Source organism: Elephantulus edwardii, unplaced genomic scaffold (genome assembly GCF_000299155.1).
Source record: "Elephantulus edwardii isolate Elephantulus edwardi_28Jun2011 unplaced genomic scaffold, EleEdw1.0 scaffold00170, whole genome shotgun sequence".
NCBI classification, from domain to species: domain Eukaryota; kingdom Metazoa; phylum Chordata; class Mammalia; order Macroscelidea; family Macroscelididae; genus Elephantulus; species Elephantulus edwardii.
Window position 1 is genome coordinate 70,739 of NW_006399920.1, and position 27,717 is coordinate 98,455.

The window sequence follows — 27,717 nt, forward strand, 5'->3', positions numbered from 1 at the left end:
ATTTTCTTGATATCCTCCCAGAGCTCATTTGGTCTACATTCACTGGTGCTCAAGGCCTCAAACCTGTTACTGAGATGGTTTTGAAATTCGAGTGGGACAGACTTACGGTCAAATTTTGGTTCCCGTGGACTTGATTTAATTTTCTTCAACTTCAGCTTGAACTTGCATATGAGTAGCTGCTGGTCTGTCTCACAATCATCACCTGGCCTTGTTTTCACTACTGATATTGTTCTTCTCCAGCGAGTCTTCCCACAAATGTAATTGATTTGATTCCTATGCATACCATCAGGTGAGATCCATGTGTATAGCCTGTGTCTATGTTTCTTATAAAAGATATTTGCAATGAATAAATCATTGAATGTGCAGAACTTTATCATTCAATCTCCAGCCTCATTTCTCTGACTGAGCCCATGTTTTCCAGCTACTGATTCTTTTTCCCTGTTCACAACTTTCGCGTTCCAGTCGCCTATTATTATTAAGGAAATGGGAAACTAATGTAAATGGACAGGTTCTGTTTAGGGTGATTAAAAAGTTATGGAAATAAGTAGTAGTGATATTTAAAAAAATAAACCAAAAATAAAATAAAATAAAAACAAAAAAGTGGAATAAATAAAAACAAGAGAAACCCCCAAATCAATTATAAGTCTGAATAAATGAATATTTGCTTCAATTATTTAAATAAATAGAATGAATACCCTCTTTTTTTCAAAGAAATTAAGGAGTGGTTCAAGTACATTTTTAAAAGCAAGCAAGAAATTAATTCATCCATAATAAAATAAAGATCAAAATTGAAACAGTCAGCTGTTTGTATAGGGTTGGTGCAACCCTAAATAACGATGTGAGAATCAAAATAGTGACCATAATATTTAATGTTGGCTTCCTTCAATAGTTGAGTAAATTTTTATAAATTTCTTCAATTCATTTAATTGAATTAATATGTATCTCTCCTTTGGGCTTATTGGCATAACAGCTATGTTGTATTCTTTAACATCTTAGAGCACAGTGGATGAAAAAACCAAAATTCACACACTATTTTAAAAATAATCACATCTCATCCAACAAATTCTGGCATTTGGAGACATGTCACTAACTCTGGGAACAGAATACTTTCAAGAAAAACAACAAATGTGAGTTTGGCTCTCAGAAATGAGCCTTCTCTTACAGGAGAATGAATATTTTCTCTTTTAGACAGAGATTGATATTTTTAGCTTTGGCAGGATATATGTTTGCTTTATAACTCATTTATACTTTTTTGTATCTTTATATATATGTGTATGTGTGTGTGTGTGTGTGTGTGTCATTTTGATAGTTCAAAGTGTAAATTCCAAGATGATAGCAATTAATAGTTTTATTACCATTAAGCATACATGTATACACACAGATTATATAGAATCAAGTCTAGAAAATATTTATTCATTTCTCAATTTCATAAGTCATTGTCAGTGAGTCAGAACCGACTCATAGGTGACCTTTCAGTAGGTTTTTGGAAAGCTACAAATCACATGAGAAAAGATTTCCCATCTTTCTCCCAAGGAATGGCTGGTGGCATTGAACTGCCTGACAGATATGACTTTTGTGTTAGTAGCTCAACTCCCTACAGATTATTTCATTAAAACTCCTTTGTCTGTACTTGGGGCTTCTTCAATACACGTGTGTAAGAGAAACATATTTTCACTCATAATTATTTGACCCCTCCCATGAGAAACTAAATTGAATCACCAATAACTTTTTTATGATTCTAAAGTTAAAAGATTTTGTTTTCTATTTTGATGTCTTTGTGTATAGTCATATTTAGGACTACATTTTAAAAAATCATTGAGGGGAAAGCTTCAAGTTTTCCTTTAAGTATCCTAAGCAATAGAACTCAGTTATGATTTATATACACAGAAGTAAAATAAAGCCATAAACACCACTGTGACAGTTCCTTCAGGACTTTTTTTTTTTACTACATAAATTATACATACATCATAAAAAAAAGATACCTATACTCAGAAACAAATTATAACAATAAATATTCAAAATTCACACTGTGAAATTTGCTGATTTCTCTCATTTAGCCTCTAAAACTCTTGAGCAGGAGTTATTTGGTTTTAAGAGTTGGGAATGAAAAGAAGAAAAAAAAGTAAGGTTACCGGAGTTCTCAATTCTGGTATGGCGGCTTGATAGGTGACTGGGCGGCAATCACGAGTGTTTGGCACGAGAACACAAGGAAGGAACATTGGCCCCAAGTCATCTCCATCCAGAACATCCACCGTGAGCGTGGTGGTGGTGGTTCGCCGTTCATTCAGGTTTTGTGCACGGTCCTGTGAAGAGATATTTGATTTAAAGGCTTTGTAACATTACACAAGAGAATGGCTTCCTTCCTTCCTTCCTTCCTTCCTTCCTTCCTCCCTCCCTCCCTCCCTCTCTCCCTTCCTTTTCACTCTCCCTTTCTTTTCCTTTCTGTAATTTGATCAATAATATGATTAGTGTAACACTTTGAAAGCATGGAATTTAGGATTCAAAATGAATTTCATTTGTCTTCAAATATAACTTTATTGAAACATAACTACTGGGGCCCCAAGAAATCAAAGTAAAAGGAAGAAAACAAGATATTAAGGAGTTGAACAGAAGATTGCAGAGGGCAGCATGGGAAGACAAAGTAAAGTATTACAATGAAATGTGCAAGGAGTTGGAGTCAGAAAATCAAAAGTGCAGGTTGGATTTAGAAAAGGCCATGTCATGAGGAATATCATAGCTACTGTCAGATGGATCTTGGTTGAAAGTAGAAAGTACCAGAGGAATGTCTACCTGTGTTTCATTGACTATGCGAAGACATCTGACTGTGTGGATCACAACAAACTGTGACTGATTCAGAGAAGAATGGGAATCTCAGAACACTTGATTGTGCTTATGCAAAACTTATACTTGGACCAAGAAGACTTGTCAGAACAGAGTAAGGAAACACTGCATGGCTAAAATTGGGAAGGGTGTGTGTCAAGGGTGTGTCCTATCTCCATATCTTATCTATATGTGTAACAGGTTATCAAGGAGGTTGGGCTCTATGAGGAGAAATGTAACTTCAAGATTGGAGGTATCCTCACCAACAATCTGCATTATGCAGATGACACAACTCTGCTGGCTGAAAATGACTGAGGAAGACCTAAAGTGCTTGCTGTGGATGATCAAGGCTGGCAGTTTTCAACCTGGATTGAAGCTCAACATCAAGAAAACAAAGATTCTCACCACTGGGCTGTCTGGCAGCATCATGATAGATGGTGAAGAAATTTAGGTTGTTAACAGCTTCAGTTTGCTTGGCTCTACAATCAATACTCTTGGTACTGTTGTTATTATTGTTTGGTGCCATCGAGTCATAGATGACTCATAGTGACCCTATGAATGAAAGGCCTGAGCATTGTTCATAGGGTTTCTGAAGGCAAGCCATATTTCCAAAGTGGATGCCACTTCTGCTTCCAGGCTTGTTTTAGTCGGGAAGCTCCAGCAAACACTGTCCACCATGGGTGACCATTAACACGTCTGGCACATCAGTGTCACAGTGGTCAGCATCACAGCAACCATGAGTTGTGTACTAGCTGCCAGGAAATTAAAACATGAATTGAATTGGGAAAGTCTGCTGTCAGAGACCTCTCCAAGGTAATGAAGAGCAACAATGTCAGTCTGGAGACTAAGGTATGCCTGATCCAATGGTTGTGCCCTTTTACAGTCTCACCAGCAGTGTATGAAAGTTCCAGTCTCACCACATGCTCTCCAACATTTAACCCTTACTGTTCGCTAAACATTGCCACTGCTACTGGAGTAACAGGGTACTTCATTGTGGTTTTGATTTGCATCTCTTTATTGCCAGTGATTTTGAGTATTTCTTCATATGTCTGTTGTCTATCCAAATGTCTCCTGTTAAAATTCTTCCATGCCTTTTGTCTATATGTAATTTGGTTATTTATACAATATAATACTATGCAGCACTCAGAAGCAATGATTTTAAAAAAGGGATATTACATAGTATGGGAGAGACTGGAGAGCATTATGCTGAATGAACTAATTCAATCTTAGACAAATACCGAATAAGACTATGATTATTAAAATAGAAGGAAAACTAGTAAGATATGTATTGAAGTTCAAGGGTGGAGAAGAGGGTGCAGAGGGACTGAGGAGGGTAGAGTATCACGAGGTTGTAGAGTTTGGTGGGGGAGGGAGGCAGTAAAAGAATTGGGAAAGATCCAGTAGGGATCTGAAAAGACAGGGTAGTGGTTAGCATAGTGCAATGATGATTACTTTTCTAAATCACAGTGTTTAGGAATGATCTTATGAAACAAAATGTGAGTGAAGGAATACATGAAACACAATGTGTGTGAATGAAACACAATATATACCCATTTTATATGCAAATCAATAAAAAATTAAAAAAGTGACTTTTGTAAACAACTAAGAAACCATTGCAAATACTTTATTTTCATGAACCAATCTTTTTTATAAGGCAACTTTGTATGCCACTACAAATAATTCAAATGTAGTGTTCATCTAAAAAAGATAATTTTCCCTGTAACAGAATAAATATTTTAATTTTTATCATACAACACTATGTATAAAATGTTTCAATTATTATTCTTTGACATTTAATTAGTGGCAGGTGTTAATTTTAATTCGTTTACTTCATGATTAGCAGCTTATTAATAGTATTGAATGAATGGAGTGAGAGCATAGGAGATGTAACCTCTGACATGTATTGTGGTGACATAGTGCATTGTAGATTGCACTGTAAGCCAAAAGATTGTGTACTTTCTGTGATTCAAATCTACCAGCAATTTCATAAAAGATGAAGTTTCTACTTCCATTAAGATTTGTAGTCTTGAAAATCTGGTGGAAGGTTGTTGTCAGTTAACCAACTAAATGTCAGTGAGTTTGGACTTGAGTGAGTTTCAGAAATAAATGCAAAATAGGGAGGCCAATGTTCTTTTATGGTAATGTCAAAATAACTTTGGAATAAATAGATACCTAGCATTTAGATAGTATTCAAGTATTTGTATTTTAACAAAATGCCTAGCAGCACCTTCCAGGCTCCCTCATAGATACATACATTAAAAACCCTTACATTATGTATCTGGATTTAGCAACTTAGAAAGAAATAAAGGTGGGGGGAAGGAAGTTGCAACATAATTATACTTGGCCTGAACACGCTGGCCTTACCTCAGTTTGCTGAGATAATATAATTATCCTACTTCTATGAATCAAAGATAGATAAACTGTCAGAGGGTATATTTTTAATTGCTATGGTAACTTGAAATTATTTAATTTTTGTTAAAACAAACAAAACAGAATGGAAGAGAATTAGATGTTGTGTATTTTAAATATATTTTTGCTTTAGACATTTTTCTATTTAATATCTGTGAATACCAATAGAGAGACTATGATGAATTTTGCATTCTTTCATGTTTACATATATTTCTACTTGAATGTTTTATATTTTCCCCTAGTCTATTACCACCTTCCTAGCATTTATCCTCATTCTCACTCTCCAGAATATGTCCCAGAAACTGCATCCCCAAAGGCAAAGAATATAAAATTAACATGTATTCCGTATGTCAGTAGAAAGCAGACATATGGAGATATCAGGGAGATATCAATTTGTTTTGTTTTTCACCAAAAAGTCGTTTAAAAGGTTATAGAAATATTTTTATCATCTGGATATATTCATTTTGGAATGTTTGTATACTTTTCCTTCATGTCAATTAAGGAAAAAAGAAAGCTATGAAAGAGATATAAATACAATTGAATATTTATTGTTGTTATTGTTAGATGCCATCAAGTCAAATATGATTCATAGTGATGCCCTGAACAAAAGATCTGAATCCCGTTCTATCCTGTGCCATTCTCATACTTCCTAACACATAGAGCTCATTGCAGTAGTTGAGGGTCTTCCTCTCCTTCACCGACCCTCCACCCTTCCCAACATCATGTTCTTCTCCAAGGAATAGTCCTCCTAGAAACATGCATAACTATGTGAGGCGAAGACTCATCACTCTTGTCTCCAAAGAGTACTCTATCTGCACCCTCTCCAAGACGTATCTGTTCGTTCTCTTGGTCCTCCATGGGATGTTCAGTGCTCTTTTCCAACATCATAGCTCAGAGGCATCAACTCGTTTCTGTCATTCTTATTCAATGTTCGGCTCTCAGATGCGTAGCAAGTAATGAGAAAGATGATGGCCTAAATCAGAGGCACTTTTATGCTCAAACTGAAATCATTACTCCTCAATAGCTGGAGAGGTCTCTAACTACAGATTTTCCCAGGGTAATGAATCTCCTAACTTCCTGACTGCTGGTATCAAGGGTGTTAAATGTTTGGGAATTATATATTATCTAGGCATTTCATATTTGAGGAAACATAAAATGGTCCTTTAGTTGGTAAGATAATTCAGAAATTTTTATTGCTTTCAATCTAAATTAAATGGAAACTTTTTTCTAATTAATTAGTTGAACAACATAGACATTTGCTATTTGCCTCTTTATTACAAGACTATGAAAGACAATCAGTGCTGGATAAAGCCATTTATAAAGGGAGTCTCAGATTCTTCTGTAATGTAGTGAGATATTAAAATTAAAATTTGTAGTAACAAGATATACTGAATATTTCAACAAATGAAGTCTGTTATTCTTTTTACTGCTTTGAACTTTAAAAAAAAATATCTCTCCTGTCCATCTCTCAGATGCATAGCAAAAGGCTGAAAAGACCATGGCTTGGATCAGGAGCACCTTAGTCTTCAGACTGACATCATTGCTTCTCAACAATTTGGAGAGGCCCATACCTACAGACTTTCCCAGTGCAATATGTCTCTCCTGATCTCCTGACTGTTGGTACCAAATATTGTTTGTGGATCAGTGTAGCATGAAGTCGATGACAGTCTCAATCTTTTCTCAACCTATCATATTGTTGCCTATCACTCCAGTGGAGGGGATTTTGGCTTTCTTGACATTAAAATGCAATCCATATTGAAGGCTGCAATGTTTAACCTTCTGCAGCAAGCACTTCAAGTGCCTCTCACTTTCCACAAGCAAGTTTTTGTTTGCTTTTTTATTTTTACTTTAACAAGGTTATTGATGACTTTTCTTCTAATCCTGATGCAGTAGTTTTCTTAAGAGATTTCAATTTCTCAAATAATTATCTCAGCAGAGATTAAATAGTTATTAAGAAAAAAATATACACATATCCATATATGCTTGTGTGTGAGTGTATTTATATATAAATGTCCTTGCAAAACACTCAACTATCTTGCATTTTGCTTTTTAGGAGCCTGATATCTTACCTGCTGAATCAACAACTGAACTCATATAAGTCAGAAAAGTATCCTGAAGTTTGACTAACACTCTTGGGGTTATTAGCTACTATTGAAACACATGACCCATTTCCTTTAGTTAAATTTCTCTCTCTCCTCCAGTTTCACTGGGTTTGTTTAAGATTAAGGCAGTGGCCAAAAACAAATAATTGCACAACAATGAATTAATATATGCTTTTTTAAAAAAGTAAACTAGGGGAGGGGAAAGGAGGAAAATGTGCAACATCAATGAGTGAAAATCCAATGTGTCTGTAAACTTTCATTAAAATCACAATTAAAATTAAAAAAAATTAAAAAGGGAAAATAATAATATGCTAAAGAGCAAAACAAACAAACAAAGCCCCAAAACAACAAAACACCGTACAAAAGATTGGAGAATGGACAATACATGGGAATGACTCAGAAAATTAAAAGTAAGATGAGTGAAAACAATTCTTATTTTCCAATTCAAACTACCCCCTATATAGATGAATATAAAACACAAATTTCATTGAAAGCAAGGAGGAATTCTAATTTAAAATTTACACCAAAGACTCTAGCATCATTAATTATGTTTTGCATAATTCTTTAGTTCATGAGCCCACAGGCATAATATTAGAGACATTTAATACTCACATTAGCTTGGATGATGACAAAGTAACGAGTTTTATCTTCATAGTTGAGCCTTTTCCTTAATACTACATTTCCAGTCAGCATGAGAGGAATTTCAAAGGTTTCATTGGAGGTCTGCAAATAGTTAAATATAAACACTTGAAATAATTTGAAAACAATAACAATTAGACAAATATTATTGTTATTTATTCCTCTGAAAGTTACAAAATAACTTCTTTATTATCTTAGAATGTGAATATATGCTTTAAATTTAATATTCTTATCATTACTCAAAATGTTTCCTTTTGATCAATGAGCATCATATAATGATAACCAAGAAATGTATTTCCTTTTGTAGTTTTCCCATGTTATTAGTATAATTCATCAATAGTCCTGAGATACTACTAAATCAACATCAAGGTATCTTAAAATTTTCCCTATGACATTCTCTTGTCATCATTTGTTCTGATATGCAATATTGAAACATTAAAAATTTGATAGTTCCATAGAATATTCCTTTTCAACATTGGTGTCTATTACTCATTCAAAGCACAGGTACGTATCACAAAATTTTCTTTGGACAAAAGCTGACCACATAATGATAATATAAATGTTTGTAATCTCAGAAACAAGAAAAGATTCACTGGGGACAGGGATAAGTGGCCGAAAAGTAAGGTGAGAGGCCATGAACATTTCCCTCCAGTTGTTTAAGACAGGTGAGCATTCCTTGAAGACTTCCCAGCTTCCTTAGCGACTCCTCTAGCAGTGGAAGAGCTAGGAGCTTTGGCGATGGACGTGGAGGGCTTCTCTCCCATGTGAGTCTGCACATGCAAGAAAAAGTAGGAGTGGCTGTGTTGCACTCCTGTCACTTGCAGAGTTTCCGGCAGCTGTCCTGGTGTTTGCTGGGTACCGATGTCCAGATGAGAGTCTTGCCTCAATGACTGCCCTTGTCTGACTTCTGGACCATGTGCAGTCATTGAATGCTCCAACAGGCTGGAACTCTTGCTTGAATGCCTGGTCATACTTGCATCCTTGAAGAGCTTCTCATTGTTGTGGATTGGCAGATTCTGCATGAATTGCAAACTGTGGCTGAAGTCCTTAAGCACTGGTCACACTCTTAAGACTCCTCACTTGTGGGGATAAAATAGTGCTGGATGACACTTGAGTATGTGCAGGAGCTCTTGCTGCATCTGTGGTGCAGGTAGGGCTTGCTGCATCTGTGGTGAGGGTAGGGCTTGTTGCATTTGTGGTAGGGGTAGGGCTTGCTGCATCTGTGGTGCGGGTAGGGCTTGCTGCATCTGTGGTTCGGGTAGGGCTTGCTGCATCTGTGGTGCGGGTAGGGCTTGCTGCATCTGTGGTGCGGGTAGGGCTTGCTGCATCTGTGGTGCGGGTAGGGCTTGCTGCATCTGTGGTGAGGGTAGGGCTTGCTGCATTTGCGGTAAGGGTAGGGCTTCTCACAGGTATAGATGTGCTGGTGCTTCAGCAGAAGCATGTTGTGCTTCAATTGCTTGCTGCAAGTCTCAGATATGTACAACACCCTACCTCATATGATTCCTGAAGAACATACCCAGGCCATAGTTGCTATCAAACTTGGCCCACTTGGAATGTCACCGGTCCCCAGGGTCCTCACAGCTGAAGGATTTTATGGCCAATACCCCTCTTTTACATGTAGGGTCTAGCCTCTGGTGCCTGGATTACAGGTAGCTCTAAACTAGCTTTGGATCCAAAATTGTCCCCATGCCCTCAGTAAGCTCTTCATCACCCTTGCACTCCTGCATCTTGACCTGTCCCCATCTCAGAATATCTGAGTGGAGAGCATGGAGTCTTCTTGAGAACTGATAAAGAACTAGGCTAGGAAGTGTTCCTCCTGATCTTCAATTACTGCTAACTTGTGTATAGGAAATAAGTTTAACATCTCATCCTTTGACTCTAGCTGGGGAAGCGTTTCAGGGCTGCAGGGGGTCAGGGGATGTCAAGCTGATATGATCATGGAAGTAAAGCAGGAGTTTATGGAGGGGATGGTCTCTAGGAACTATCTTGTGATGAGAGACTGACAGAGGCAGAGTAGGAGAGGGTTCCTGATTGTCTCCTATGGCTGTCATCTTCCCCAAAGTTTCTTGAAGGTGTGCACACCTGAGACCTTTATCCTTAGTGTCTGAGTGAACGGTATCAGAGTGCAAGCTCTTTCAGCTTGTGGGGTTGCAGACTCTTTCTCTGAGCTCATGTTCTAAACAAATCCTCATATCTGCTGATGGTAGAAGGAACCCCAGCTACTCTGAGTCAGGAGAAACACCCTTGCACATTATTTTCACACATTGGGGTTTACTATGTCCATGGAGAAGGACATGATACAGGAAAGTGTAGCTGCAGAGAGCAGCCGTCACCTTGGCTTAGGGTTGTAGCTCTCCACATCTCGCTCATTATGTGATTTGAATACTGTGCTCATACGGTTCATAAACCATTCAAGCCTAAATTACACGCATCCTATTTCACAGAGAATGTTGTAAACGTAAGCAATGCATATGTGCATTTTGGTATGCTAACTACTAATTTTAATTTAACTGTTATGTTTGTATAAAGGACTCTAGGTTAGAGATTGCATTTGTTTTAACCTCTTTGTTGGTGTTCATGTATTAAATTTTACCCCGCCGTCATGGGAATTGAATTTCTTCTTGATAACGTGTATGCCATACAAGGCGATTATAAAATGCCTCGCTTTCCACTGTTGTTAATAGCATTAAGAGTAGGAAAGTACCTAGAAGATTCCATCTAAGGGCATGTGTGTCTAAGTGGCACTGTGCTCCAGAGGGCCTTGAATGCTTGCTTTTTAGAAGTGGCCTGCCAGGTCATTTTGAGGCTCCCCTGGGAGGATTCTTACTATTAATCTCTTCAGTAGTTATAGAGAATGTTAACCCTCTGTGCCACTCAGAACTCCATTTACATTTCAAGAGAGAAGTACTTAGAGAAGTAGCTAAAATATTGAGGATGGCAAAGCAGAAATTTAGCAAGTCTAGATTTTTGATGTCTTTGACTTACTGAACTAATAAATCTTCATATCTTTCTTTCTCTCCACAACTTGTTTTGAGAGACATAAATGGCCATCTTGATGAAGTGACTTCTCTATTACTTGCAAATGGAAGCCTTCGGTGCACAAGGAGCTGCCATCTATTTGTCCTTATATTGTATTCCTCTGTCTTCCATTGTAGGTCATGAATCTTCTCACCTGACTTTTGCTTTTATTTCCCCCTGCCTGGATACTGCATGCTTCATTTCTCTCTGCATACATTTCTGCAAATACTAGGTATAAAACTTTTCTTTGTCATATAATTTAATATTAAGCCTTGTCCTGATTCTACAGTATTTTTTTCCACACAAAAGTTATTGTATTATCTTCTATTTAATGACATATTTTCCAGTTCTTTTCACAGATTTCTCACAGGTCTCAATTTTGAATGTGGAAATATTTATCTTTAAATCTCCAGCAAAGCAACTTGAATATATCAGGGTTTAACACATAACCATTGAATAATTATTTTAATAATTTTTGTATAAATTAGCAGTTTCCAATGAACATTTGTTAAATTATTAAAAATAATGTAGTAATAGCTAATGATTTGCTTGCTTTTCAGAGTTCTTTTAAATTCAGTTTAATTAGGATCCCCTAAATTCATCTTTGAGAATAGCCAAGATTTTTCATTGTGCTATATTTTACACTTTTGTTCCAAGAAACAGCAAAGAAATATCTATTTTATAATCAATACTACTTCTGTATTCTTGAATATGAATAGTATTATATTATCAATTAGTTAACTTATATATTAATTATTCAGTGGATAGCTACTATTGCCTTTATAACTGTAGAATAAGAAACTAGGAAAAAATCAGAAGGAAAAAAATACTGTATTTGTATTCTCTTTTTATGTGGTTTCTTATTGTCTAGAGAAAAAAAGAATAATAAATTAGATCAATTCTAAGGAAACACCTTATCCTAATAATATTTCTAAAGCTTTTATGTTAGTGGAAATAAATTAAAATCAAAGATAAACTTAGTAAGAATCCATAGAAGTTTTGTTTGTTTTCAATTTATTGCATGAACAAGACTACTGAGGGGATGAAACAAGTATATTCAAACTTCAGAGTCCACAAGATAAAAGAAATGTGTGAATTTGATTGCATATTTTCAGTATGCATTCACAGATATTCTAGAAATTCTTATGAATTTGCATTTCTAACAAGCCTTTCATGTGATTTTAATACAAAGGATTCAGAACTTACTTTGAGCAACACTAAACTGGGGGAGATAAAGGGATCCTGGTGGCTTCCTGGTGAGGAGCTGTACTGTCAAACCAAAGGCTTGAAGTTCAAATCCACCAGCTGTCCAGTGGGAGAACAATGGGCATTTTCTTTCTATGTGATTTACTGCCTCTGAAAATACACTAGAGGGTCATTCATAAGCCAGTTCTGACTCAATGGTACATAACAACAATAGGAGAAGCAGCAATTGAAAAAGTAAGGGTTAAGTGTTTGCTTATAAATTCAAATCAGTAATAATCTCTAGAACATATTTTGAGGATAAATGTGTATTTTATTTTTCCATTATTGTTCAGCTAGATACGTTAGAATAGCAAATTGGCTTGATGACAAGTAAGAATGACTTTTTAATAGATTTTGAATGAAGAATTTTCAAACAGTGAGGTAACAGACATTAAATATTCACCCAATCCTCACTTATTAGCATGATTTGTTTCTGAAGATCAAGTTTTCCTGCAAAAATCAGTTATAAGAATCTTACAGAAAGCAGTAAGGTCTGTAACCATTTCCAAGGCAGTCTCCAAAAGAAAGCAGAGGCTGAAAGCAGGCTAGTTCTTTACCAATGATTCCAGTGAAGAGGAAGATAGGACAAAATCCAAGGATAGATTCATTCTAAATCTACAAATCCCCAAGGTCAATGGCATATTTGTTCTGACAGTGCAGGATTCACTGATAATTCCTTAAGCAGGAAAGAAATGGAAGCCAAGAGAGGCTGCCAAAGAGGAAGACTTTCCTCAAGTAAAAAATTCAAAAGTCCAGACACACAACACATTTCCAAACAGAAAGAAAGGAGAGTAGAGGGCATCCTTCCCATTCAGGAAGTCAGGAAAGGAAAAGAGGAAATTGAGATAGATGCATGAGTGGAAGACAGTCCTTTGATATTACATGAAGGGCAGCTGGAGAATAGAGGAAAAGAGTCAGGTTCTGAAGCTCACCAAAGGCAAATTCTTCCTGCCCTAAAGGAACCCAGAGGCAGCTGCACAGCTACAGGAGAGGCAACAACTTTATCCAGGTCAATTCCTGGATAAGTGTGACAGCAAATAACCTGGGATTCTCTGATAAAACAGAGATGATAGTCCAGGATCACTCACTTTCTCTAAAGGACCTGAATCTTCAGCTCTCTCCAGAGAAACATGAAGTGAAAATAACAGCATAGAGTAGACACTAAGATTTTGCAACATAATACTCCCTGGTTTTCCCCTATGTTCCTAGTTTGGGACAGATTAGGTTTTGAATGTTGAAAAACAGGGTCAGAGTAAGGATAGAGTTAATTTTTACATCATTTGTTTTTATTATCATTCTTTTCTACCAAAACTGTCCATAGCCTCATATTGAGTCATTGGTAGATTAGTGATAAGGAATTATGTTTCCCACCCAAAGGCACAAGGTTCAAATCCATCAGTAACTCTGAGAGAAAAATGGACAACCTCCTTCAATTAATGGTATATAAAATTAATAATTGGGTTTGTAATGTCAAGATATGGGGTCTCACATATTAAATTTTGGTTATTCCTCAAGTCACTATAGCAAAGGATGCAGCATGTATTGATTTTTATAATTGTGAAATAAAAATCAAGATTATGTAAACATAGAGAATTACTGCTTTAGATGACAAAATGGAAGGTGACTACATAAGTATATAACTGTAAAATCACTGAGAATTAGAGCCCAGGCAGGTTGACACATAATCTTAACCAATACTGATTTTATAATTATATTGCTTCACACTTCAGAATTTGGGATAGCTAGATGTACATTGTATATTCTCATTGAATAGAAGAGTCAGATAGTAGATATTTTTATATTATTATAAATGTGAAATATCAGATAATGATATACATTTGATTAGGGATAGGTTTAAGTGCATATATAAAGGTATGTTTATACAGAGAAAGAATATTCTAGTATAGTTTGATATTACTTGCAGGGTTAAGAGTTTTCTCAATCTTTCATTTCTTGGTATTTATTATTACTAGTTGTACATGATTAACGCACAAAAGAGTTGGAAAGTCAATAGTTTACTCTTGTTGTAAATGAAAAGTCATATAACAATAGGAGCTGTGTAAGTGAGTACAATACTCTGAGTAATAAGTGTGTTCATTTTTGTGGTAAACATAAAAAAAAACACATGTAGTGTCTCATTTGTCTCTCAGGGGCTTATAAATGATCATATTTTTTTCAAACCAGTTTCTCTTTTAGCCTTTATTTTCTCTTTTCTTTTTTCTTATGACTTTATCTGTTAGTTTCAGTTACCAACAAAAATTTTATGTCTTAGTCACTCAAAGTTAAAAAAGAGTCCCAATTAGCCTAAGTGTGTCTGCCTAAACCATCCCATTTTGTGATCAGCTGCTAGTCAACCTGAAGGTTGGTTGACATCGTTAGGGAGATTACTCTTATGTCCCTACCAAAAGCAAGAGGAGGAGAGCTAAGCAGTGTTAACTGAGTCTTATTCACTTGTGAGGAACTAAAATTTGTGGTGAACATTAAATCTGTTCCCATTAGAAACAATCAATAATTGGATCCAATTCTTTCTGCTTCATACAAACTTAACTCTCCCTTCCTTCAGAATCTTGGACTTGTTGGTAGGTGCTGTGGAGCCTGGTACGAATGATAGCAAACTCTATGAACAATAGATTTGAACCCTGTCCTGTCTATCCTATTCTGTCCTCATCATTTCTGACACACTTGAATTCACTGCTGCAATCACTGTGTCAATCCATCTCTTCTCTTTCACTGACTCTCTACCTTTCCAAGCTTGATACTCCTTTTCAATGAATAGCCTTTCCTAGTAATAGTCCCAAAACATGTGAAATGGAGTTTTGCCTTGTTTGCCTCTGAGGATCACTCTGGCTACACCTATTCTAAGACATGTTTGGGGTTGTTTTAATTATCTATCTATCATCTATCTATCTATCTATCTATCTATCTATCTATCTATCTATCTATCTATTTATTTTTGCAGTCCATGAGACATTCTGTCACTTTCTCCAACACTATAATACAAAGACATCAATTTTCCTTTTGTTAGCCTTAGTCCTAATCCAGTTTTCACAAGCAAGTGGTTGAAAAGACCATAAACTTAAGTCAGCTGCACCTTGATTTTCAATCTGATATCATTGTTCTTCAATAATTTGGAGTGCTTCCTAACAGTAGTAGACTTGTCCAGTGCAATGAGTCTCCTGATCTCCTTACTGTTGCTACCTGTCTAAATTTGAGAAAATAAGACATGTGAGTATAGGGTCATGAGTGTCTCTCAGAAAGGGTCAGATGGAGTAAGAATATCATAGCCCATCATAAATCCAGAGCAGAAAACAAATAAAGAGCCCATAACTCAGCCCCATGGTGCCTCTAGAGCCACACAAGCAGCAAGAGGTTCATTTATTCATTGTTGACTTACAGGTTATGGTACTAACAATAGGATTTATTAGGGAAGGAAGTTGGAGAGTGGAGGAGGCAAAAAATAGCAATGCAAATCCAAATCTTAGCCCAACAGTCCCAAGACACAATTCCCCAATTAGTTTATCTCTGGTTTCAGTTCAGCAGTCAAATCCAACTCGTTCAGAAAGATTTATCTCAGAGCAGACAAGCATCCAGCAAGTCATAAATCAGCTTTTCTTTCAAGTATCCAGCAAGAACAGCAAACACCTTTAACTGTGGCATTTATCTCAGGGTCCCTCTGCTTATTCTTTACCACAACTGATTCAACATCAATGTCACAGTCTCTCCAGCACCATCACCAGGATCTCCCCAACAGATCTCTTTCTCATCTCAAGCCTTGCTGTCCAGTTTAGGAAGCACTCTTTCTCTTATCCTAGCCTCACAGCTATTGATGATTTGCAAGACCATGTGTCTGCAGTTAAGGTAACTGGAGACCAGAGACGGCTAACTATAATGGCTAAAAAAAGCACCAATTTTTAGGCTAACACCACAATACCAAGGGTATTGATTGTGAATCAAAGTAAGACGAAAAAGTTGAAAATTTAATTCTTTTCTCCATCTAACATGATGCTGTTTATTTGTCCCATGGTGAAGACCTTTTGTCTTTTTTTATGTTTAGATTCAATCCAAATTGAAGGCTGTAGTACTTGATCCTCTGCAGTGTTTCAAGTCCTCTTCACTTTCTACAACTTTCAAGTTGTATCATTAGAATAGCACTAGTTGTGGAGAAGTCTTCCTCAAGTTTTAATGTCATATTCTTCTTTATGAAGCCAAGTTTCTCAAATTATTTTCTCAGTGAGCAGATTAAATAGATATGGAGAAAGGAATATTCTCTTAATCTGTACAGAAATAGTTCAAGATATAGATAGGTAGATAGATAAATATTGATATACTTATTAATGTAGATAATTGATTTTTTTCTAATCAGTTCTTTAGAATATTGTACTTATAAATAACTCTGTCATTATATATGTGTGTGTGTGTATGTGTGCATGTGTATGTTTAAGTTAAAAGATGTACTTGCATGATGTAGTGGGCCTATTGTTAAAAATGCCTTTTCTTGGCCACTGCCCAAATGGCTGGGCAGGAACATGAAAACAATGAGTATTATTAGTCCATACACAAAGGTATTTCTAGTTTTCCCTTATATTACACTTAAATTAAGCAGGTTCCATGGTAGACATTTGGGTATCTCATTTCCAGCAAGAAAGAAGAAGCAAATAATCTGGAACAAGACGTGTTAAAAAGTGAACTAGGGGAGAGGGAGGAAGGAAAATGTGTATCAATGAATGAATGAAAACCCATTATTCTGTAAACTTATACTAAAATCACAATATAAATATAGTAAATCGAAACAAAAGAAAGAAAGAATCCTAGAAGGTCAGAAGTTCTATGCCAGTCAGATTGGAGACTCCAGCAGGGCATAGCAGAAGAACCAGAGACCTGATTTAAGGCAGAATTGACCTGGGACTTCTATCCCAGGAATTGATTTTAGAAGAGGCCAGGGATTTCATTGTTGCTATCAAATAAATCCTGGATGAAAGCACAGAATACCAGAAAAACGTCTACGCTTTCTTGACTATGTGAAGGCATTTGACTGTGGATTATAAGAAATTATGTCTCATATTGAGAAGAATAGGAATCCTAGAACACTTAATTGTGTTTATATAAAATCTATACCTAGACCAAGAGGCTTCTGTGTCAACAGACCAAGGGAACAAACACTGAATGGTTTAAGATCAGGAAGAGTGTGCATAAGGATCATAACTTTTCTCCATCACTATTAAATCTATATTCTGAGCAAATACTTTGTGAAGATGGTCTCTATGAAGAGGAGTGTGGCATCAGGATTGGAGGAAGACTTATCAAGAACCTGTGTTATGCAGATGATATAACTTTGCTGAAAGTAAGGAAGATGTGAAACACTTGCTATGGAAGATCAAGGCCTAGAGACTTTGGTATGGATTGCATCTCACCATCAAGAAGACAAAAATCCTCACCACAAGACCAACAGTCAACATTATCATAGCTAGAGATAAGACTGAAGTTGCTAATGATATCATCTTGCTTGGATCAACAATCAACAATCATGTAACCAGCATTCAGGATGTCAGGAGATGTATTGCATTGGGCCATTCTGCTGACAGGGACCTCTTCAAAATACTGCAGTCCTCCAAAAGAGCAATGATGTCAGTTGAGGACTAAGGTGCAGTTGATTCAGGCTTTGGTCTTCTCAATCTTACTATGATCTATTATGCATCAGAGAGCTAGAGAATGAACAATGATGACAGAAGAAAAATTGATGCCAATGAGTTGTAGTGCTGGAGGAGAGTACTAAATATCCCATGGACAACCAAAAGAACAGATATGTCCAGGAAAGGGTGTGGTCAGAGTGTTCCTTGGAGGCAAAAATGACAAAGCTTTATCTTTCATACTATGGACATGTAGCTGTTATTGTTGTTACATGTCATCGAGTTGCCTGCAACTTCTAGTGACCTTCTGCACAACAGCCCCAAACCCAGCTCTGTCCTGTGCCAATCTCACTGTCTCCAACACACCTACCCTCATTACCCCAATCACAGAATCAATCCACCTCATAGATGGTCTTCCTCCCCTGTGTTGTCCCTCCACCCTCCCAAGCATAATGTCCCTCTCCAACATATCCAAAGTATGTCAGACAAACCTTCAGAATCCTTGCCTCCAAGGAGCAGCCTGGTTTAATCCTCTCTGAGATGAACCTTTTCATTTTCTTAGCAGTCTATGGTTTATTTAATACTCTTCAGCAGCACCACAGCTCAAAGGCATCAATTCTCCTTCTATTCTCCCTAGTCATTGTCCAACTCTCTAATACATAGCAAGTGATTGCAAAGACGATGGCCTATATTAGGCACACTTAAGTGTCCAGAGTGACACTACTGCTTTTCAGTATTGTGGAGAGGTCCCTAATAGCAGAATTTCCCATCTCAATCTGCCTTTTCATTTCCTGGCTGCTGGTGCCTAAGTGTTGACTGTGAAGCCAAGCAAACTAAAGTTGTCCATCCTGATGCTGCCAATCGGCCCAGTGATGAGAATCTTTGTCTTCTTGATATTGAGCCTCAATCTATATTGAAGACAGCAGTCCTTGACCCTCTGCAGCAAGCACTTTAGTTCCTTCTTAGTTTCAGAAAGCAGGGTTATGTCACCTGTATAACACAGATTGTTGTTGAGTCTTCCACCAATCTTGATGCCACACTTCTCCTCATACAGCCCAACCTCCCAGATAATCTATGTGAGATTATTCCTTGGAAAGGGACACTGTGTTTGGAAAGATGGAAAATCAATGAAGGAGAAGAAGACCCCCCCACAACTAAATGGATTAACACTGTGACTTCAGCAATGAGCTCTGGTGTCTCAGAGGTGGACAAAATGGCACAGAACAAGGCAAGTGTTAGGTTGGCTATTCATAGGTTTGTTATGTGTTGTATTCAACTCAACAGTCCCCAGCCACTAAAACAACAAGGAACAATCATATAATAAAATACTATGTAACATGGGAGAGTCTAGAGAGCATTATGCTGATTGAATTAACACAGTCTCATAAGAACAAATACTGACCATTATTGTAAAATTGGAAGGATAACTAGTAAGATGTATATAACAGTTCAAAAAGGGAAGGGGAGGAGTCAGGGGGAAATTGAGTGTGGGGAGGAGGAGGAAAATCACTGGATGACCATGTTGGGTAGAGGGCAGGGGTGAAGGAATTAGGAATGATACAATGGGGACATGAAAGGACAGGGTAATAGTAGCCATAGATCAATTGTGCCTGATTTTCTAAAACACAGGACATATGAATGATTGTATGAAACAGAATGTGAGTGAAGGAATGTGTGAAACACATTGTATATGAATGAAACACAATATATATTAATTTTGAATGCAAACCAATATTAAATTGAAAAAAAATAATAGAAAAAGTCCCCTCCACTGGATCAATAGGCAACATTTGATAGATGGAGAAATGATTGAAGTTATCAACAATTTAATTTAACGTTGATCTACAATCAACATTCACAACAAATGTAGTCAAGAAATCAAAGGATGTACTACATTGAGAAAATCTGCTGTCAGGAATCTCTCCAATATGCTAAAGAGCAAGGAAATAAATGCAAAGACTAAGATGTGCCTTAGTGAACCCATGATCTTTTAAATTGCTTCTTATGAATCTGAAAGTTGGACAACGAATTGAGACGATCATAGAAAAATCAATGCTGTTTATTTGTGGTATCTTTAAACAATATTAACTATTCAAAGAACTTCCAAAAGAACAAAGAACTTTGTCTTGGGGAAGTACAAACAAGGTACATCTTAGAGCTAAGAATAATGAAAGGTAGCTTGACATATTTTGGGGTGTGTTGTTAGGAGGCATTATCCCTTGGATAAAGACAGCCTTCTGGGAAAGATAGGGAATAAACAAAGAAAAGGATGACTCTCAATGTTATTGACCCACTATGATGGTAAGAATGAGCTCAAACATATCAAGATCATGAACACGGAGAAGGGCAGGAAAAGGTTTTGATACGCTGATCATTTGATCACTATCAATCACAGTGGACTCCAAAGCACCTAACAAGAACAACAACAATATTTATTTACAGCACATGACCTGGATACTTACAAGGAGATTTCTTTTTTATAGTTTGAGGAGTAAAGATCAAGAATGACCTTCATCAATTGTAAGCTACAAGCACAGCAAACACATGCAATTAATTCCCAAAGAAAACGTAATAGCAAATAAAAGAAATGGCTTAGAAATAGAATGTGCAGTCAGCTGTCTGTTTTTACTTTAAGCCAAAATTGCCTCTCTTGCCCTTTACTCCTGTGTTGGTTCTTTTATCCTTTCCACTTCAATTCCTGTGTAATCCTATCATTCTTAATGTCTGTCTTCTCTGTCACATTCTCATTATCTTCCCCATCTCTTTGTTTCATTGGGTCTGCCTATAAACATTTTGAGACATATTGTTCTTTTTTAGAGAAAAACAAAAAACAGATAACAAAGTAAACCTTTTTCCCCCCTCTGCTATTACCGCCTTTGTGTTTTAATTCTTATTCTATTTCTTCCCCTTTCTTTTTCTTTTGCTCATGACCAGAGGTACTGCAATTATTTTCTTAGAACACAAGAGGGGAAGAGTATAGTGGATGCTTTCTAAAACTGGATTGTGCTGAGGTCCTTCTGCTGCAATTCTCCTGGGGTTCTCAGGTGCTAATTTCAAGGGTTCAAATCCTTTCAGAGGAACTAGTTCTTTCAAAATCTTGTGAATCACAGTCATGACATATATAGTTGCCATGTGGATTCTGGTGGCATAACCTGTACTGAGCTGTGCTGCTAACACACAGTTGTCTCCTCTCTGGTAACTTGAACCCACCAGCCACCCCATGGGAGACAATGGGCAAAGTCTCATCAAGCAACTTATTGAAAACTTTCTGGAGGGTCAGCTACGGGACAGTTCTTATTTAATAGCAATGAGTGAATGATAGAGTGCAGCCTTGTCATAAGTAAAAATCAGCTTGATAGTAACTTATTTTGTTTGTTTGTTGTTTAGTTTTTAATGTAATATCAAACAAATAATTTTATGAGTCTTTTCCTTCTCATCTGTATAATAGACCTACTACTCCTACAAACTGATTTGTGGAAATACAGTGAGAGGATATATTCACCATTCACTTAACTCTACAATAAATTTGTGAGGTAGATATAGTTACTAGTAAATCATTTACCTTTTAAAAGAGATTATAGGGTGCTTTCTTTGTTTATGTTATTTGTTTAAAGCTCATAAAATCATTGCCATAGAGTCTGAACTAACTCATAGCTGACTTCCCTTGTGTTTCCAAGGCTGCAATTTGTTAATAATCTAAGTTTAAAAAAAATCCTTTCTAAGACTCATAGGCTTTACATCACTGGGAAGGAGATCCCGCATCTTTCTCCCTGGTGGATTCCAGTATACAGAGAAATGTGGCCTTTGAGTTAGAAGCCCAGCTCTTCATGGACTATACTACTCTCCCCACCCAGCTTTCTAACGCCTCTCTAAAGAACAGAAAAAGTTAAGAACTAGCACAGTATTAATTTTAGAGTATTTTATATTCTCAGTTTTGGATACTAAAAGGAAGTCTTGAAGTAGAACATTCACTAAATTAGAATTCTCCAAATTTTGTTTTGGGGACTCCAGACTACTCTGTGAAGCAGTCTCCAGAAGAAGGGAGAGGAGGGTAAGAGCCAGAACTCCCAGATTTAGCTTCAATAATTCAATCCTTACAATATATTTTTACCATTTATTGTACCACCAGCTTTGTAAAATAACATCAAGTCCATGACTTTATTAAAAAAATGAAAAGACAAAAAGAGGGATGATAACTGAAATCTCTGATCTCTAACTTCTCCTTAGTGAGCTTGCTGGGATTGTTGAGATTTATCACCAAAAAGATACTCTGACCATGTTTCCGTGGTGAAAATGAGGTGACTGCATGAATTTGCAAGTTATATAAACGTAAGTGCTCCACTGATTATATCATCTTCAGTGTTATTTAGATTACATGAGAGTATAGAAACACAATTTGAATGTACCAAAACCAGAAAAAGTCCTGCATTACGGAAAGAAATATTTCTAAAATATTATCTAGAAATGCCAACAACAATAATTTTGAGATTCATAGCTTACAGTGTTTTAAAAATACAATACAAAGATCCCTACAAATGTAATTAAAAAAAAAACAAAAAAGTAGAGGCCTACAATAAACAGCAGCTTAAAGAAACATTGAATTTACTTCTCATAGTGAGGCCATATTGAGAATGAGCATTTACATACCGGATCGTTGGGGTTATATTGAATAAGGTATTCTATCTGTCCATTTGGGCCATCATCTATGTCTGTAGCTCCATTGTCTCCTGAAAACCCTGTAAATATCGTGGTGCCAACTGGAGTGAGCTGAAAGAAGAAGAAAAGAAAAATTGTCACTTCTCAATGTACCATCTGCACACCAAGTGTCTCAGCATAGGAACGAACCATTTTTAACACAAAGAATGAGTATGCAGCTGTCCATGATCCCATATCTGAAGTATTGCAGAAGAACTCTTGCAAACCTTCCAGCGCAGTTGTATAAACTCTGAAATTTCAAAGTCTTTAATTTCGGTAAGGAGTAGATACCCTTCTTTATTGTAAGTCATATTTAGGATGATTTCTAAAGATTAGCATAAAAGGTCATTGAAAAAATTTGAAAGAAAAAGCCAAAAATGGATGTTAAAATTCTGAAACTTGCTCTTGAAATATAGAGTAGCTTAAGCTGTGATTCACAGTGACCCTATGTACAATACCTCTGAATCCTACCCTATGCCTACCTTCATTCCCCAAGTTACTGTCTCAATTTATGTTATTTAGGGTCTTCCTCTCCTGTGCTCTCCCTTCACCTTCTCAAGCTTGATGTCCTTCTCTAAGTACTGGTCCCTCCTGACTTGTCCAAATTATGTGAGATGGAGCTTCAAAATTCTAGCCTCCAAGGAGCAGCTTGGTTTTATCCTCTCCAGGACAGATCTATTTGTTCTCTTGGTGGTCCGTGGTTCAACACTCTCCTCTGGCACCCTAACTTAAACTTTTAGTATGAAATAATATTAAATGAACCATATTCGGTCAGAGGAATGAACAAATCTGCTTTAGAGAAAATGCAGACAGAATGCTCCTTGTAAGTGAGAATGGTGAGATTTATGTCAGGTACTTCTGAAGTGTTTCAGTCTCAGAAGATGGAATTCATGCTTAATAAAGGAAGGTCCATGAGAAAGAAGAAATTCACAAGTAGATGGATTGACATAACGATTGGCTTTAATTCCAGTAGAAATTAGGAGGTTGGTGCCGGTTTGGGAAGTGTTTTATATAGAGAGTGTCACTGAGAGTAAAAATCCAGTTCCACATACATAACAACCACATAGCCATTATCATCTCAGTTCCTGTGGAGAAAATGCAACTTTTGGGTTTTTCCCCCCTTTTAAAAACTATGCATTAAACCATCTATAAAGTGGAATTTAAATTGTGTTTGGAACTTATTGAGTTTCCTCTATTTTCATAGGGTTTTCAGAGGCCTGATGTTTTAGAAGTGAATGGCCAATCTTTCTTCCTAGTCTGTCTTAATCTGGGAGCTCTACTAGAACCTCTCCACCATGGGTGACTCTGTTAGCGTTTGACACACTGGTGGCACAGAACTGAGAATTACAGCATCCACAAGTTACCTCTTGAGAGCAAACTGACAGACAAGTGTTGTACTGACCAAAAAAAAAGTAGGCTAGATTATAAAGAAGGTGAAATCACAATTCACATTATGAGAATGTGGTCATAAAAAACCAAGGAGCAAAAATATCTTCACAGAAAACACGACACATGGACCTGAAGCCTTAGCTACAACTATAATCCAGGGCATGTGGTCTTCACCCAAAGTCTGGAGAGGGAAACCATTCCCCACAAGTCTTACACATAGAGGGTTATTTTCCAGTCGGGAGATGTTGTTAGATGCCATCACTTAATAATGTATGTCAACTACAATTCGTAATATTCTAATGAACAAAAGATCAAAATCTTGCCCTATTTTATTACATCTGTACCATCTCAGTCATGCTTGGGCCTATTGTTACTATCACTATGTAAGTTCATCTCATTTAGTTTCTTCCTCACTTTTTGCTGACCCTCCACCTTTCCCAGCATCATGTCTTTTTCCAAGGCATGGTTCTTCCTGACAAAATGCCCCGAAGTGTGAGAGATAAAGTTTCACTCTCTTTTTCTCTAAGGAGGTCTCTAACTCTTGTTGCTCCACAATGATTCTTTTGTTCTTTTAAAAGTCATAGTGGACTCAACTCTTCCTCAATACCACAATTCACACACATAAATTCTTCTTAGTCTTAGTATAATTCTTTGCTCCACTGAGGATCAATGATACTAGTTTAAGACTCATGTGTGCCTGATTCTTTTCAATCACTTGCTATGCACCTGAAAGCTGGAGAATAAAAAAAAGGTAACAGAGAAAAAAATATGTCTTTGAAGTGTGGCATTGGCTGAGAGTGATGGATATCTCACAGACTGCCAAAAGTGCAGTTATGTCTTGGAGAAGGTTAAGCGGAATTGCTCCTTGGAGGCAAGGATGGGAAGGTTTCATTTCACATACTTTGGGCATGTTTCTACGAGAGGCTGTTCTTGGAAAAGGACATCCTGTTTGGAAAGGTGGAGGATGGCCAAGAAGAGGAAGACTGCCAAGCAGGTATACTGACACAGTGACTGAAGCAATGGACTTGAGTGTGTAAAGTTGGCAAGGACAGGATGGGGTTCAGATATGTTGATCATAGGGTTGCTATGTGTCTTACTCAATTCGACAGTACCTAACAGCAACAATAACAAATGAGCTTCAGGAAGAGGAAAAACTACCTTCTACCAGAGGAACAAGGAAAGTGAAAGTCTCTTTGTTGTTTCAAATATTTCTGTGTATTTAAAGCACCAAAGGAACCATCTTCTTCTGATGGTACTATGGCTTAAATATCATGTTCATAACCTCATTAGAACCCATGCGGTAAGAGGGAGAACCCATCAATTGTTCCAAGAAAGAAAGAGGCAATTGGTCTATTATTTCCAAGATTTACTGATTTCTAAATCTAATAGGATATTTCTACTCTGTCCTGACAGTATCACTATGAGTTGGAAATAATTCAGTGACAGGAGGTTAGTGTGTGTTGTGGGTTTTTTTGTTGTTTGTTTTTAAACTCTGATGGTCTAGTGGGTAAGTTGTTGTGCAGCCAAGCTGAAGCCATGTGGTCCAAGTCTACCAGTTGTTCTGAGGGAGAAAGAGGGGCAATGTATCATGCAATTTTCAGCCACTGAAAACTTGGTGGAGGTCAGCTATGAGTTAGTTATGACACAACAGCAATGAGCTTTACTTTGAAATCTTTGTAAAATCTACTTATGCAAAAATATGTTTCAAAACCATTTATTCCCAGCATGTTTTTGAAGGCCGTAGTTTTCACAGAAGGAGATTGTCCATCTTTCTCCCACAGTGCAAGTGGTGAATTTGACTTAGAATTCTATTCATTGGTTAGGTCTTGACTTACTGGATTTTATTTTCTCATAAAACATTTTCTGAATAGCATTCCCCACCTCAAGTCAGAATAGTGAATTTTGTTCAACTTGGATTTTATACTTTCCTCCTTCTATTACAACATTTTTGAAATAAATATACAAATATATGTCAACAATGAATATGGACTTTGTACCTTTAGATGTCATCATTACTAAGACTTGGTTTTGTTTTTAGTTTTTTTTTTTAATATGTCAGTGAAATTCTTTCATGAAGAAAAAAAATTAAGGGAAAAACAAAATAAGGAACATTGTTTATAAATTTCTATTTCAGGGGCTTCAAATTTGGCCCAAACACCTAAAGAGAACCACAGAAAATGCCAATCATTGAGGCAGCCGCATAGGAAAGGTGGCAATTATGCTATCTCTAAAGCAGTTGCTACATCTCATCCCCAGAAGGGTTTTTTTTTCCATAATGGAATATTTATCCATTGTAACTATGTCTTCTAAGACTTAAATTTGATAAATTTTTCTTGATTAGCAACTCATTCATAAAATTTATCATAAAAGAGCCAAACCCAACATATCCACTGGGCTAAAATAAATTGGAAAACTCTAGAAGAAGAATGTAATGATGATTAAGGAAATAACCCTAAAGACAAAGTTGTTGCTAATATTTTTGTTAGGTGCTGTTGAGTGGATTATGACTCATAGTGACCCTACGAAGAGCAGACCTGACCCCTGCTTTACCTTATACTGTCTTCACCTTCTCTTCTATACTTGATCTCATTGCTCTAACCACCGTGCGATTCATCTCATTGAAGGCCTTCCTCACGTTCATTTACTCTCCACCCTTCCAAGCATCATGATGATCTTTTGCAGGACTGGCCTCTCCTAGAATCATGTTCAAGCAGTGTGCGAGACAGACTTTCATCTTTCTTCTCTCTAAGGAGCACCCTTTCTGCATCTTCTTCAAGACACATCTGTTTGTTCTTTTGGCAGTTCATAGGATATTCAGTACTCTAACACCACAAGTCAAAAGCATTAATTCTGCTGTCAATGTCAGGCTTCAGACACATAAAAAACAATTGAAAGGATGATGGCTTCAATCAGGCACATTTTAATACTCAAACTGTGATCAATGCTTTTCAGTAACTTGGAGAGGATCACAGACATCCCCAATCCAACAGACTGTTTTTTTCTTTCTTTGCATACTCAATAAAGCACAAATAGACAAACTCTCCGATTAAGCAGCTTTAAAGTCAAACATGACCATTCTGTAGCTCAAAAGGAGTGGAGAATAAAGTATGCTTATATGGTACATGTAAGAATAAAAAGCAACATTTGTAAATTGGTTAAATGAAGGTGTTAGTTTATGAGGTTAATTCCAAGCTTTCATTTTATTTTAATGGTAGTCCTTATCTCAAAAGATCTCTCTCTTTCATACAAAATTAAATCATTCATATGCTTCTATTCTTACATTATAAAATGTTAGAACTGGATTACAACAATATAGCAGTATTTCTTGATCTCTAATAATGTAAACATACTATTTAAGCAAAGATTTTGGAGGAAAATATCATAAAAACAAAACAATACTTTGAACAATAGCTTTCTGTAGATATTTTGGGAGAACAAGTGTGCCAGTGTTTCAACCTGTTTATTGAGGAAGGACAGACATTTGGATGAAATTCATTGCAAAGCAGGATCTTCCAGTCCACCAGCTGTTCAGGTACCACAACAATGTGCAATAAAATCAATCTTGTAGGTAAAAAAAGAAGAGATTCAGGAAGAATTCAGTCTATATGCCAGACTGTTGAACATTCTAGGATCAATGAATAAAGTAGAAGCCAAGAAATAAGGTTAAAAATGTGGATAAAGGGTAAGAATTTGCTCAGTCAACTGTGCTATCTAATCTTATATGTCTCTTATGGAAAAGGGGTTTCAATTGTAGGAAAGAAATATTTTGACAA

At 36.7% G+C, this 27,717-nt stretch overlaps 1 protein-coding gene across 1 annotated transcript in view; it reads right to left on the reverse strand.

Moving 5' to 3' along the window:
- Positions 1-2,132: 2,132 nt before the first annotated feature.
- LOC102849143 (protocadherin-15-like) overlaps positions 2,133-27,717 on the reverse strand; it is a gene marked incomplete at its 3' end in the record, with an annotated part of 104,337 nt that continues 78,752 nt past the window's right edge. Inside the window, exons 4-6 of the mRNA XM_006895590.1 lie at positions 22,508-22,627; positions 7,944-8,054; positions 2,133-2,303 (exon numbers count right to left, since the gene is read on the reverse strand). Of these exons, the coding sequence (XP_006895652.1) occupies positions 2,133-2,303; positions 7,944-8,054; positions 22,508-22,627 (402 nt within the window). The remainder of the gene's footprint in view (positions 2,304-7,943; positions 8,055-22,507; positions 22,628-27,717) is intronic.